This window comes from Durio zibethinus, chromosome 21, assembly GCF_047325235.1.
Source record: "Durio zibethinus cultivar Kanyao isolate XHJ-2024 chromosome 21, ASM4732523v1, whole genome shotgun sequence".
NCBI classification, from domain to species: domain Eukaryota; kingdom Viridiplantae; phylum Streptophyta; class Magnoliopsida; order Malvales; family Malvaceae; genus Durio; species Durio zibethinus.
This window is the reverse complement of record NC_143182.1, coordinates 22752429-22768189: the sequence shown is the minus strand read 5'-3', so window position 1 is coordinate 22768189 and position 15761 is coordinate 22752429. Positions and strand designations below refer to the sequence as shown.

At 30.8% G+C, this 15761-nt stretch overlaps 1 protein-coding gene across 2 annotated transcripts; it reads right to left on the bottom strand.

The window, feature by feature from the left end:
• Positions 1-2669: 2669 nt before the first annotated feature.
• On the bottom strand, positions 2670-15558 carry LOC111305830 (nodulin MtN21 /EamA-like transporter family protein). Of its 2 annotated transcripts, none has more exons than XM_022903682.2 (7): positions 14904-15555; positions 14745-14792; positions 14463-14585; positions 9690-9839; positions 3585-3756; positions 3329-3389; positions 2670-3121 (listed from the first exon to the last, which is right to left on the bottom strand). In XM_022903682.2, exons 1-7 carry the CDS (start codon positions 15477-15479, stop codon positions 3019-3021), a joined length of 1233 nt encoding a protein of 410 aa, XP_022759417.1. In that variant the 5' UTR covers positions 15480-15555; the 3' UTR covers positions 2670-3018. The 2 variants fall into 2 exon arrangements, with proteins under 2 accessions (XP_022759417.1, XP_022759419.1); XM_022903684.2 differs by having other exon boundaries at positions 2788-3121; positions 3585-3678; positions 14904-15558.
• Between the last annotated feature and the right edge of the window lie 203 nt (positions 15559-15761).

The following is a 15761-nucleotide window of genomic DNA, read 5'->3' as shown; positions in this document are numbered from 1 at the left end:
TAGTTATTTAGGTGCAAATTAAAAATTAATAATTTTTTTGAATATAAATTAAAGATAAAATGTTTATTTAAATTTAAAAATTTATTTAAGTACAATAAAAATATAAAAGATTTATATAAATACAAATATAAAGACTTACATAAATAAAGTAATAAAATTTAAGAAATTTATTTTATAATGTTAACTTATTTTAAAATACCATTATGCTAGAAAAAGTTTACTAAATTGAACAATTGAGTTTTTTCTTAAAATAAAGTACTTATTAATTTTAATTTCGTAACTAAATTAGTTTTAAACTTTATTTTAAAACTAAAATACTTTGACTCAATTAAATTCTATCTCATCATTTTATTTCAGCATCTCCTTCGTTCCATCATCAATCCTCTCTCTCTCTCTCTCTCTCTCTCTCTCTCTCTCTCTCTATTTTTCAATTATTTTGTATCAATTTTCTATTATTTTAAATCATTCTCGAATATAAAAAAAAAAAAAAAATCCCATTCCAATTGACAATCAAAATTTAGAACAGTACTTCTCCTATTCCAATAGTTGGGCGTTTCTGTTCCCATCTTCTTTCTTCTCTCTCACGCCAAAATCACTCTATTATAAGATTTCTGCGATGAGTAATAAAAATGTGACGCTTGCTACTTATAATTGACTCTTTTCTAATTTTTGGAATAATTTATTTTTGTCTCATATTTCACAATAGCTGACATCCTTCCCTCGCAATCTTTTTCTCTCATCATTCTTCTCTGATTTTTTTAGTGGCCAGATCTGTTAAAATAAGCTATTTTCTCAGCTCTAAAAGCACCTTTACCATAAGCTCTGTATTTTCCATATTGAAAGACTTTTTCCGGAGGATAGTTAATTTCATTTGGAGTATCCCTTTTGAGCAGTCCCTGATTTTTCTTCACAGACAATTGCAACTTGGACATAGCACCTCGAAGTTGAAGCACCCATGGAAACCAAACTCTCTTTCTGTGGTTTCAGCCCTTCAAAAGGAAGAGGATTTTTCGGGGTAAGGTAAATTGGGGAAACTTTCACATAGTGTTTGACGCAAATTATTTTACCAACAAAATGAAAGAATATTGGCCAATTCTATGAATTTTAGAACACGGAAGAAAATCCTTTAATCTGATTATGAAATTCTGTACAAAAAGCTGAAAGATGAAAGAAAGTCCTCTATTTTGAAAGTGGAGGCTATTATAAGAGATATCAAAGCATGGAGAAGTCAGTTTGAAGGTTTTCAATTAAATTGTGTAAACAGGAAAGCCAGTTTAGATGGCTAATTAGGTAGCAAACCAATAAAAGCAGGGAAGTCCCTCTCAAATTGTGTTCGTTTGCCAGCTTTCCGTTGTCTTGAATTTTTTAGAGGGCTTCTAAATTCACATAATTTTTCTCTTCACATTTTTTAAAATAAAATTATTTAATTATCATTTTCACAAAATTTTAAATATTTATATCCGAAAATTTTTACGATTTTTTAAAAATTTATTCAATAAAGGAAAGTGAGAAATTTTAAGAAAATAAAAAAAATTATTAAAAATTTTAAATAGTAAATATAATTGAAAAATTATTATTAATTTAACTATTTTTATCTTAAAAAAATAAAATTTTATGAGATTTTAATTAAATTAAGGATTCAATAATAAATATAATTTTTTATAAATTTAAAATTTATCATGTTTTTAATAAAATTTTTTTATATTGATTATTAAAATTTTATAATAACTTTAACTAAATTGAACCTATTAAATGAATCTCTTGATAAATTTCTCTCATTAGTATATTAAATTTTGACAAAATTGTATAATAATTAATAATATTACTTATACAATTTTAAATAATTTCAACTCTTATATGTTGATCAATCGTCCTAAAATTTTATTCTTTTATTATTATTTGTGACATTAAGAGATAAAATATTTAATTATAATCTTATAAAATTTTATTCTTTTTTAATATTAAAATAATAAATTAACTTTCTTTTTATTAATTTTAAATTATAATATTTTTTAATAATAATTTTTTATTATAGTAATTAATAAAAAATTTTAGTAAAATTCTTTTTTTATAATTTTTCTTCAAATCTCTATTAACTTTTTTGAAAATATATTTATGAAAGATTATAAAATTTATTAGATATTAATATCCAAAAACTTATGAGAAATATAATAAAACAATTTTACTTTAAAAAATTTTAAAAATAAGACGTTAAGAGTAAAAATAATGATGTATTTAAAAACTCTTTTTTTATTGTATTTATGACTATAGAGTTTAACATTCTATAAATAATATATATTTTTTCTGACGAAAAAAAAATTGTATCACTTCTCGTAAATACTTGTTTGATGAAACTTTAAATAAGAGAATAATTTTGGAGAAAAAAAAGAAAAAAGACAGAGAGAGAATATGTAGAAGATATCAATGATTTGCACAAAGAGAGAGAAAAGAGAGGATGTCAAGAGGAGAGGATTTAAGGAAAGAGACACTGATCGGATTAAAATGATGATATGCAATCTGAGTCAAATCATATTTGTTTTTTGGTCAAAACAAATCATTTTGTTTTAGAATAAAGTTTTAAAATATCCTAATTAGAGAATTAAAATAAACAATTACCTTGATGTAAAAAAAAAAAAAAAAAAGAAAGAAAAAACCGGATGTTCACAGCCTACGTTAAAACATTACTTTACATTTAGAAAGCCTTGATTGAATAGAGACAGCACATCTAAATATATTGATGCATATTTGACTCAATAATTGATGCAAGAATCTCTTTAAAAAGTAGAGTTTGAATCCCACCCCTCTAACAGAGGCAGCGATGGGCAGTCAAGCACTCTTGAGAATAATATTTACTGAGACTAATTGCTTCAATAGCTTAGCAAGGCATCTCAAACCTCATACACTTTCCTCAACCATGTCCCATCTTTCAAAAGCAAGTCTGGCTCCAAACATGGCCCAATCAGGTAAAGTCAAAATCATTCTATTTCAGACAAGTCATATGCATCTACAACGTGCTCTTCACTGTAAACTGTCTCGAAAGTTAACCATGTATATGGCAACTATGGTGACAATGGCCCCAATCAGTTGCAAGGTTGAGAAGGTCTCACCAAGGTATAAAAACCTATGGTCAGGAATCACAGCATTAGCAGTGGACCAAATTACAAAGACCAGAAAATCTATTTTATGTAAAATATATATATATATATGGATGTTACTACATTAAGACACATCTATGGATGTTACTTTTTCATGTCAGAAATTTAACATTACATTAGAATCCTACATTACCAATTCTAAATTGAACATTGTGTGCAATGCAACATCTTACCCAAAAATTGAAGCAAACATAGGCGTCAAGAAGGTGAGGGAGCTGAGCTTCGTCAAGCTACCTGAAATCCATTAGTAATGCCAAATCAAATTTCATATACAAGTTTAAACCTGAAATGCCAGACAACTTTCAGATCAGAGATGCACCATATGTTGACCCCCCCCCCCCCCCCCCCCCAAAAAAAAAAAAAAAGGAAACTACCAAGATAAGGTATGGAAAAGAAAAAAACTCGTTCAAATTTCAAGTCAAATTTAACCTTTAGTTGCACTGTAGAAGTATACACCATAGCTGATGGCACTTCCAAAAATTGATGTATAAAAGAGTGCCAACACATCACTTGCCGAAAGCTCCTGAAAACTCCCATTAAAAACAGGATCATAATTGAGAATGGAAATTCCAACAAGAGGAAGACCACCAATAACCATGTGCTGCAAGAAGATTACATGTACATTAGTCTCCAATTTCCATATTACATAGAGGTTGTGCAAGTAGACAAAAGGACAAAGTATGACTTACTGTAACTTTGCAGCATCAATTATCTCAAAAACCTTTGTACCCCTAAAAGGAAGTAGCAAGACAGGAAAATGGAGCCTATAGGAGGAAAATTATATATATATATAAAATTAACTCCAGATTGCTTATATTTTGGTATTTGTGAAGCAACCAATCCTTTTTTCCGGTATCAGAGCCCTACTCGCTAAAATAGAAAAAAAAATTGTGACACAATTAGACTGGTAGATTGAGATAACCCAGCCTAAACAACTATGAACTTAGATCAAACCTCTACCTCTACCTCCTTTTGTAGTTTTTTTTAAACCCTCTCCGTACTTAGAAAATCTTCAGATGTGGATTTGGAAGGGTAGTTTCTTTGGAGAAGGGTATGAAGAATGCTAGAGATTTTAGCCATGAGGAAGAAGGCTGAAAGCAATCAGGGGGATTCATAAATGCTATTACTGGAATGATCTTCAAAGTATTCTGGATTCATTCTTAAATGACTAGCTTTTGTGGGGTTAACATTCTCATTAGGGTTATGAAAAATTCATGGTTTTGCCAAAATGGGTGTTTACACTTTTCAAGGAATTCTGAGTGTGTGGTTGCACATGAAGTCAAAATTAACATATGCTTAATGTCCTAAAAAATGTGAGATTGAAGGGACAAGGTGTAGAGGTTGGGCAACTATTTCCAAGGCTGAAAAAGGTGTTTATTCAGAGAGTTATTTTATTAACTTTGTTTATTTTTTCGGCTCAACTGCAATTTCCATATTTCTAAATTCAGATTCTTTTTGGATTTAGCGTTGCTTAAATTATACATATTATAATTGCTTTATTGTACCAACAAGGGATTGGCTCAATCAGTAACTTTGTTCGCCTATCAAGGTAAGTAGTCTTGAGTTCTCCCTTCTCAGTCCCCACTCTTTGGAGGCTAAAATTCTAGGATCTACAGCATGTAGGATGTAATTGCAGACAAGCCCAACAAGTTTTAGATATTTAAAATCTGTTGGTGTTTCGAATCTTCAAGACAACAAATTCAGATCACTGGAAAATTTGTTGGCTGTCTAACTTTGAAAGGTGTAGGAGACCCTGAACACATGGTGGCTGCTGTTGAAGTATTGCGGTAGACCTTGAAACAATTGTAGGCTGGCTTTGAATCTTCAGCCATTAGCCAGGTAGGATGGTTATAAATAACCAAGTTAGCAGCCCATTTTATTTGTTATGAAAATAAAACAATAAGAGAGAATTCACTAACAATTCGTCATGCAAGGCTGGAAATCCTACATGATCAAGCTAAGGCTAGAATATAATTAGATTGTCTCTGTTTCGAGATAAGAAAAAAAATTCTCTCTTTATTAGGAAGAACATTATTCTTGTTGGCTGCTAAAATAAAAGATAGAATTATTAAACCTACTTGGATAATATGCAATTAGATATTCCCTTTAATGGTGGTTGGATGGAGTTTGGTAGATATAATATATTTATATCATTATTTTAAAAGCTAAAACATGATCATTTGATTGGTGTTAATGGCTGATATTGAAAGAATTTAGATTGATATGGTTTAATAAAAAAACATATCGTGTAGAGACCAAAGTGCTGGGTATCTACAACTTTCGATTTAGTTTTGTATTGAATTGGACAATTTCAATATTTGAATTATATATGGATGAAAATCTAGTCAAGTCTACTTTCAAAATAATCAAATGGAAAAGATAAACCTATCTTATTAAAGGGTGTGTATGCTGTTCAATAGCTACACCAGCATTAACTTAGAAAATTTACTGTACTTTCTCTAGGTGGAGTTACGGGTTGATCTTTATACAATATTAAGTCATTTTCGAATGCATTAAACTAATAATGATTTGGAGTTTTATAACTTAAGATAATTGTTTTAGTAAGCAGTAACAAGTTGCAAGAATTAGAGTTTAGGATTGGTTGAAGGCTAGTACAGTCATATTAATTACTAAATATGTGATTCTTACTTATACATAGTTGTAATTTATAAATATTAGGCTGATAACCGTATGGTACATCAAGAAATCATATGTGATTGTATACAAATTAAGTGACTTACCAAATCTCCAATTGTTTTTTAAATGTGTAAGTATATATATGTTAGAAATATGCCAAAAATGGTTTCGTATATTTTTATATGAAAATGGGTCTTCATTTGGATTGTTTTGATGGAATGTTTTGTGAATGGTAAAATGATTTGGAAACCATGAGCTAATGAGTTATGATTCAAATCTATCTAGAAATTATGCCTTGGAAAAATATATTGGAATTGAATTGGAATTTGCAAAAATGTTCTTCGTCATCATGGTTTTGTAAATCCATAAAAGAATTGAAATCAGAATGGTTATAAAATCTGAATTTGGCTACCTTCTAGAGCCTACCTATCATTGGGGATGAATAAAATGGGAAAACATGCTAATTTGTTTTTAGCCTATACGGGGTATATTTCTGAATCTGGACCTTGCTACAAGGATGAAAGTGGACATAGCCTATTGAATCTGAATCTGTCTGTGTTTTGGACTCTACCATTGGGGATGGATACATTGGTATTACATGCTAGCATTATACTTAGCCTCTTTAAGCATGCCAGCATTATACTTAGCCTCTTTAAGGTTATTTCTGAATCTAGACCTTGCACTAGAGCGTATTTCTGAATCTAGACCTGCACTAGAGTGAAAGTGATTGTAGCCCATTCAATCTGTTTATGAATCTAAATCTAGAATCATACATGAATCTTAATCTTTACTTGAATACGAATCTGTATCCATGACCATTCAAATTATTTACCACCCATACTTCCTTATTTGAATCTAAAAATTCATTTAATTATTGAAATCTGAATAATTTGTGAATAATTGTCTCTAATGAAACATTGATTTTTGAACAATCTGTATCCATGACCATTCAAATTATTTATTTACCATACTTCCTTATTTGAATCTAAAAATTCATTTAATTATTGAAATCTGAATAATTTGTGAATAATTGTCTCCAATGAAACATTGATTTTTGAATCCATTAACAACTACTAGTTGGCTAGTCTTTGTGGAATTCGGGTCAAGAGAATGTTTCTAGCACTTATGATATTTTAGCTTCGACTTACTATTCAGTGATAGATAAAAACTTTAAAGATTCCTAGTCTAACAATAAATGAGGTGAAGGATTTCAAAACCTCTTATGAATTATTTTTGATCTTATCTAACTTTACAAGATTAAATTCAAACTTATTTTGGAATTTCTTTAAGCATTTGTTGCAAGTGATTATTTAGAATCTGTAGCTTCACATACTTGCAAAAATATGTGGCTGTTGTTGAGTCCTAGACTAGGATCAGTGGCATAGGAGAATACTTTTAATAGATGAAAAATGCTTTTACATTACCTATTTTACCCCTAAAACTTACATCTAAAAGTTGACTAAAGCTAATTTAAGATGAAAGGTGTCATTCCTTTTTCCTCTTTTTTTTCCTCTTTGTTTTTCCTCATTCCTTTTCCCTGCCACTGTTGGCCAACTTTCATGCCAACAAAAAGGCTAGAGCCAATCTTCATGGTAGATCAATTGAGGAGAGGCCCAACTAGAGCTCAATATTGGATCGGCACTAGAAGAGGTCAAATGTAGCCCATGCGTGCACCATCCAGTAGCTTTGGTCACCACTCTGGAGTGGCAGGGGTCAAATCCTACCCTCCACATCCAGTGGCTAGCCTTTGGTTGGCAGGAGAAGAAAAGAAAAGAAGAGAAAAAAAAAAAAGAAAAATTATATATATTTTTGTTCAAAAATTTAAAATTATATTTATAACCATAAATTTGAAAATTTATCATATTTATTTAAGTAAAGGTATTTTTGACCATTGAAAAAACTTCCTATCTTATCCTTAATTATACACACACTAAACATGGTATAGGATAAAAATCATCCTAACTACTCTGAATCCTTACATACACCAAACATCGTATAAGATGATATTATCTAAATCAATCCAATCCAATCCACGATGATATTATCTAATCCAATCCAATCCACTTCCTTATCTTATTTTATCCGTTACACTCCATAATTTTGCACGCCAAACCAACTACGCTGTTAAAGTATGTTTGGATAAATATTAGCAAACGAAAGCAAAAGAAAAGAAAGGAAGATTTTTAAAGGAAAGGATATATGTACTCACTATTTGGATAGCTAAAATTAACAAAGGAAAGGAAAGAAAATAAATCCTAACAATCATTATTTGGTTAAAGAGCGGAAAGGAAATGATTCATTATAATATTTTTCCCAAATTTACCCTTTTTAAATAAAATGTTTTATTTATCAACCGAATAATTTACAAATTAATTATTTAAGTAAAAGAAAAGGAAAATTTTAATAAAAGAAATGGATTTTTATTAATCCATAAAAGAATGTATGTTTGGAATTATTTCCAGACATTTATATTTTATTCAAAATTAATTTTAATGAGAAAATTACAAAATCTATATATGTCTTAGTAAATAAATTTAATTATAAACTTACATTAGTATTTTCTCACAAATTTACAAGCTACATTAGCATCAACATAATTTCTCCAATTGTATGTGTTTTTTCATGGACATGTTTTATTTTCTCAAATTTGTGAAGTAGTAATAAAATAAAAAAAAGATATAAGGCTCTAGCTTAAACGAGGAAAAATAAAAGATATGATTTCTTTTTATTATGGACAATGGTAGATTACCTAAATCAATAATAATTTCAAATTTATTTTCATATAAAATAAAGAAAATATTCTAAAAGAAAAAAATAATATAATATACATACAAAAAATTCATAAAAATAAATTTGAAGACCTTATTATTAGAAGTTGATGAAAGTTATAAGAAAGTAAAATAAGTAGAGAAAGGAGTTTAGATGTGATAAAAAGTAAATATTAATATCATTTATCAAGTTTACAATGTATTCTTTGAAATTTGATGAAAATAATAATGATATAAATGTCATTTTATATTTTAAAAAATTTTATCTCTTTTCTTTCCCTAATTTTGCCCCAAATTGGGGTAATTGAAAAATGGAGCATTTGGGCGAAAATGAGGGATGCTCAATCCCCCTTCCTTTTCTTTATTTTAATTTAAATAATATCCAAACAAGGAAAGGTTTCCCTTTCCCCAACTTTTCTTTCCTTTACTTTTCCTCCCCTTCAATTCAAACATAGGCTTAAGGTTAAAAACGAGCATCATTACATATAATCAATCGAGAAAGGGGTACATCCACTCACAAATGTCACCCTTTAGCTCTTTACATGTACTAATATCTTGAAAGTTATGTCTTTCTTCTAGTTTTGACAATGCAGAGAAGGTATAAAAAATGAAACTATAGTTTCATTCTGAGCTTTTGGTCCCAATCTAGTTTCATAGGAATTGAAAACAAGTTTCAGGAGAAACTGATATTGTGAAGGGGAAAGTTGTTGAGAGTAGAAGGAAGAGAAGAAGCATGACATCGAATATGTAAAAGTAATGTATACACACTTCATCTTGTGGTTCAAGTACACAAACCTAAGGAAGGATGATCAGGTTTTGAAGGGTAAGTCGATGTAGATGTCAATATGAAAAACGAGCATGGAAGCTGAGAGGTTGATGGACCTGTTTTTGTGAAAATAAAACTTGAGATTGTGGATGATGATGACTTGCTTATTTAATTTCCGAGATGACAAATTATTAAAGTCATGGTTGTCTCACTCTTATCTTCTGTCATGTATGCAGCCAACTATCTCTTTAGAAAGAAAGAAAATAAGTAAAAACTAAAGATATTTTCCAAAGTCGATGAGAGGCATCACTAAGAATGACAGATATATAATAAGCTTACGATAGAGGAAACTGGGATGCCTACCCATCCAGTTGCCATGATAGGATCAGAGTATTTGGAAACCCAGCGGACCATTACTGTTCCAACTGCCATACTCTGAGCTGCAAGGAGCATCAACCACTCTCCACTCCCCCATAGTGAAAAATTACTTTCATCTAAAGCAAGTGCAGGTACCTGCAAAACACAGTTCATCTCATACTAAGGGGAAACATATGAACAATCTTATTTGCTTAAGCAAAAGCCTAAAACTATGAAATTATATTAGATCAAAATATATTATAATATAAAGCCTTAAACAACAACAAAATCTCTTAGAAGACACCATATACATGAGAACTGTACTAAAAAGCACAATAGTGATAGCTGTTCAAAGAAATGAACTAGGACCTCACCCTTCTAAAACAAAATGAACAAACCATGGTTCACAAGGAATAAAGAAAATGGTAGTTTGTTTTAAACAAAGTGTTACGTAGGTCCATAACTAACCTCCTAAAAGTTAAAAAATTTTCTATAAAATTCTGTACATGTATGATTGTATGAGGCAAATATGCAAACAAGATCATCCTTTCGTGATTTAGATTTTTTGAGTTTTACTCACTACACTATATCAAAATGGTGGGCACTCATGTCAAGCCCAAAGCATCACTTCCTGATGGGTAATTTCAAATCAAACATAACTTATTTGATATTATTCATTCACATAAACACATTCCCTAAGGCTTGGACACAACCATCTAGCACAAACAACTCCTTGGAGATCAAAATTCCCATCCAATAGTGAAAACCATGAATTACATGTGAATTTGTTAATAGCTTGGAGATGAAGCACTATGCAACTTGATTTCCCATGATCTGTAGCCTAAAAAAATTGAGCAAATTAACAAAATCATTTTATAGGTATTTAATGAGTTTCTATGAGTTTCAGCTAAGATGGGTAATGCTTGAAGCAAAGTGGTTAATTCAATTAAAAGATGCGCAAAAAGTTGTTTCTCGATCAGTTTGAGGTCTAAAATGTTGATTGAATAATTCAAGATGAGTTTGGAGTGAGATCGAAGTGTTCAACCTGAAAATCCTAGTATTGGATCAATTATCTGCATATCTTATATCAATACCAGATATTCTTGGGTTTTGCCTTGATTATCCTGTTTAGTATGGATATTGTAATTTTTTGGGATTCAACGAAGAATACTCGAATTACAAGATAAAATATTCAAATATTTTAGTTTAACAAATCTAAAATTATTTCACGACATCCAAAAATCTGGGTATCCAACTCAAGACCTTAACATTTAACACTCTGCAATATGTACTACCACCTAAGACTAGTGTGTGTGCATGTGTGTGTGTGTGTGTGAAAAAGAGAGGGCATAGTTTTCTTAAAATTTAACCCATAGAAAGCAAAATGAGGAAATTAGAGTTCATTGGAAAAAAAAAAAAAAATAGTACCAGTATTCTGCATCATGATTGAATCTCTGTACAGGTGGATTGCTATTTAAAATGAGTCAATTAGTTCTTTGTTTGAAAACCTCTAAAACTCTACTTGTCGCTTAGCATTTCACTAATGAGTTGTTCAACTCCAGGTATTGACCAAGATTATTATTTCAAATTTTGATAAGGAATTTGAGTGTTTTTAGGCCATCTTTGAGGAGAATGTTGAATACAAAGATAAAATTTTGTTCATTTTTTCAACTTCCCAGCAATGGCAAAGCAAAAGTTCTAACAGAAGCTCCTTGATCTACTTCATTGTTGTGTTCATGATCATGTAGTAAATTAGGATACAAATTCTCCCATGATTGAATTTAGTTAGAAATTTCCTATGAATCAAAGCATCGAGACTCATCTTGGTAGTGGGACCAGATGCTTTGGCAAAGCATCTTGATGATATTTTGACAACATTGGATATTTATAATTATGAAATTTTTAGGTGTTAACTTATGAATTGCAAATCTTTGAAGTGCTAAGTTACAAATCAAGAATCATTGAGGTTCTTACTTGAAAATATGAAAACTTATAGAATAAATTCAAAATCATTTGAAGTTTGGATTGTAAGATTGACAGCATATAGATACCTCAAGGTACAAGTCGCCACTTAGTGCCAGCCAACAACCCATTTTGATTGATGACTCATTAGCTAACTTTTACAATGTCCATACAGTCTGGTCTAAAATCAGTTGATTCAGGTCCAAGTGTCTTAAATAGAGCCAAGCCGGTCTAAAATCAGAAGGAAATAGAGAAACCTGTTCTTTCTCCTGCCAGTAGTTGAATGCTGTATTTTGGTTTTAAAACTTAGTCGTGCCTTTATAAGGTTGATTGCATAATTAGGCTATGACCTATAATTTGTAGCAAGTTGTCTTAGTTGTCTAATCATTTTTTAGGTTTGATAAGTTAGAACTCTGAGAATAAAGGAAGAACAGATTATTTGATTGTTTTAAGCTTAAACATTTCCTACTGATTTGGGTGTTTGAAATTTCATAAGGTATTCAATCAGTTCATCGTGAGTAAACATATGATGATTGATGGAAAAAGGTATTGGCATTGGAAGCATTTGGAAATTAATTTCTACATTTTTAAGCTCAAATACCTAATTTCAAGGATAAATTGATATTTTTAGGAGATTTTGAGTTTTGATTTCAAGTGAGTGGCTAATTATAATTAATTCCCTAATATTTGCAGCCTTTGGCCTTCAGTTAACCATTCTATTGAAATACATTGATGTTCCTTATATTTGACATATTAGATTGTTGTTGAATCCTTTTGTTAAAAAATTGTTCTCTTTATTGATCACCATATGACCTTTAAGTTAGAAATGAGTCATATGTGTTTTTTTTTGGCTTTAACTAGTTTTCATTGTACCAATTACTCCAGTTATCAAAACCTCTCAACTTCTACTGATATACCATTTAAGTTCAGATTAAAGCCTTTCCAAAATACATTTAGTATGCCAAAATGATCCCAAAGGCATAGTTATCAACCCTTTTCAAATTATTTCTATTTAGAGTGTTTTAGGATGGTTATCAATATTTATACATTTTGGTTGAAGATATCTCTTGGTTGAATTCAGGAACTCTGTCTAAGAGTTGTTTCATCTATTAACATCATTAGAGCTCTTTTTAAAAGTGAAATGACTTTATTGGACTTGTTTATGCAATTTGATCTACTATGATAGTATAAATTATCTTTTAAACTCATTTGAAATCATTGTATTATAAAATAGAATTTTGAAGAGATTTATGTGCTTTTTGAATCATTTTAACAGAATTTCACATCTAAACCAAAATGAAATCAGGCAAATTTTATTAGCCTATGCACTTTGAATATGACATTTTATGAGCATTAATGTCACTATTTTGACCTATTTCATAAATCAGTGAAGCCTTATATGTTTTGACCATGCCCATTCAGATTTGACCAATGGGAGTTTGACCCATTTGATTATTCAATGAGAGTTTGGATCATCAGCGCACTGATAAGAAATTGATATATGGACCTGTTTAGATGGTAGTATCCTCTATGGGAGTTTGAACTGTTTAGATGCATCAATGGGAATCTGAACTTTACTGTACGGTGTCAACGAGAAATGTGAACCAATGTGAATACTGTTTTGGTAAGATTTATCCGTGTAAGTATATATTTTCATAAGAAAGAACTTCAAAATATTTTTTGAGCTTTTGAGTATAAGAACCTTATTAGTTTGTTTCAAAGATTATTCATAAGTTATGAGCTTTATTTTCGATATGAGTACTTCGATAAGTCTTTGTTTAGAACCTTGTGATTGCCATATTCTAAAGGTGTTGGAAATGCCCCCAATTTGGTCTCTTTTTGCTTCTACTTGCGGTGCGTTTCATTTCCTTAACTATGATTAGTCAACTTGCTGAACTTTGTGGGCTCTTTAACTTTGCTTAATTTTTTCAGACTAAGCTTTAGAATAGTTCAGACACAAGTTTGAATGTATTTGGCAAGGGTGTGTAAGAAAGTGATATTAGATCCTAAAGGACTTTTCTTGGTATTTTAGAATTGCTCTTATAACTTTGAAAGTATAATCTTTTCTTAGTATTTTGCACATTAGTATATGAAAAATGCATATAAACCTTGAACAAAAGGCTATGGGTTTGGGATGTGACAGAGATGGTATTAGAGCACTTAACTTTTACCAAAAGTTCAAACTTGAGGTCTCGACTAAAAGACATTAAAGCAGAGGATAAAGTGGGGGTTTGGCCCAGCATTAGAAGCATTTCTACTTTAAAAGCTGAACTTTTTTGGGCAATCTAGCTTTTAAACTTTTTAGTTCATCAAGAAAGCTAATTTTAACTATTAAGAGAAGTTAAAAATTGAAGGTTCACATCAGGCTTGTGTTCTAAACCCTATCGAAGTCATGTTATTTTTTTTTTTTTTTGCACTAGAATGATGAGTCTATTATATACAGGTAACTTAATGGGATTGTGATAACTCAAAACAAGCAAATACCAAGCTAAAACTCATCAAATTTCCTTTAAGTGCTATTTTGTCTCCAACATGCTTTTGATTGATTTAACAAGGTCAATAAATAAATAATTCATGCATCTCACATTTAGACAGAACTTCTAGGAAGCAATATATAATTGTATTTGTATTAATGAATCAGATAAACCATAGCTCGAAGACTGATAATCGATTCAGGAAAAAAGAAAATCTGGAGTGATAATTATAAGAAGTAATAAATGATTATATTGATGAACAAGTACATAAACCATAGCGTGAAGACTGATAATAGATTTAGAAAAAAGGGAAAAAAAAAAAAAACTAGTGCTTATGGCTTACCTCCAGAAGCACTAGTCCGATAACCCCAAGGGCTAGTCCTGCAGCTCCTACTAATCCAATGGACTCATCAAATAACAAGGCAGCAAGTACAGCCACTGTCAAAGGCTGTGAGTCAATTATCACCTGAAAAAATTCAAACAGGAATAGGTCATTCTTTTTAAAATTTTTTGGATAATTAATAGGTCACCTTTCTAATATGCTTATCACAGAAGGAGAGAGAGATTAGGTACTAAATTGTCTCCATTATAGACAAATTAGAATGGAAGGAAAAGGAAAACATACACTGCCCAAACCTGCAGAAGTCCTCTGCAATCCTTGAGCAAGAAAACCCTGAAGATTCCATCAACAAATATAATATATATATATATATATATAATTGGACAATGTTTTCCATGCTTTGGAAGAAAAGAAAAGAATAGATAAGGAAGAGAAAGCAAAGACCTGGAAACACGAGGCGTCCACAAGAGCAAAGAGAGCAATGGAAAGCCAAGCAGTGAGGCCAGAAGGCAAAGGCCTGCCCTTTGACTTGGCAAACGCCACCAACAGCAACCCCGCCGGAATCAAACGAAAAGAAGCCACAAAGAAGGGCCCTGCTTTGGGCAACACCTCCTTCATTGCCACCATTGCCGTACCCCAGAAGAAGAATGGGGACACCAGCACTGCCCACTCCAATAAAGTGTTGCTTTTGCCCTTTTCAGCTTGTTCTGCTTTTTTTTCTTCCTTTTCATTTCGAGAGACAAGGCACTCTGCGTCCAGGCCTGTACCCAAGCAATCCACAACTTCTGGGTCTTTAGCTTTGCAGTTGATTCTGAAACGAGTGGAGTGGGCATTGAAGATATAGGATAGTTTTAAAGTTTCTGAAAACTGGGCAACAAAGGAGCTATTGTATTTGTGTGAGGCTGACGAGAATGACCATGAAGAAGAAGAAGAAGAAAAAGCAATACTATTATTATTACTATCATACAAGGAGAAAAAAGGAGGGGAAGAGGGAAAGGTCCAGCAGTTGCAGCACCCCATTTTCCCCAATGCCGATAAGGTTTGAAGCTTTAATTTGCTACTCGCATGTCAGAAACTCGGAAATTAACAAATAAAAAATACAATTACTATTTGGGCCAGTGGACTTAAAGTAATTACTACTATGGAAAAAACTATCGCTAGGCTTTATCTACGGGAAATTCTAAATACATTCCAAGTTTTATTTTCTAAATCTCATTTTTTAAAAAAATTTTTTAGTGATACCATTTAATTATTTTTTATAAAATTTTTAAATTATATTCAATAAATTTTTTAATTTATAAA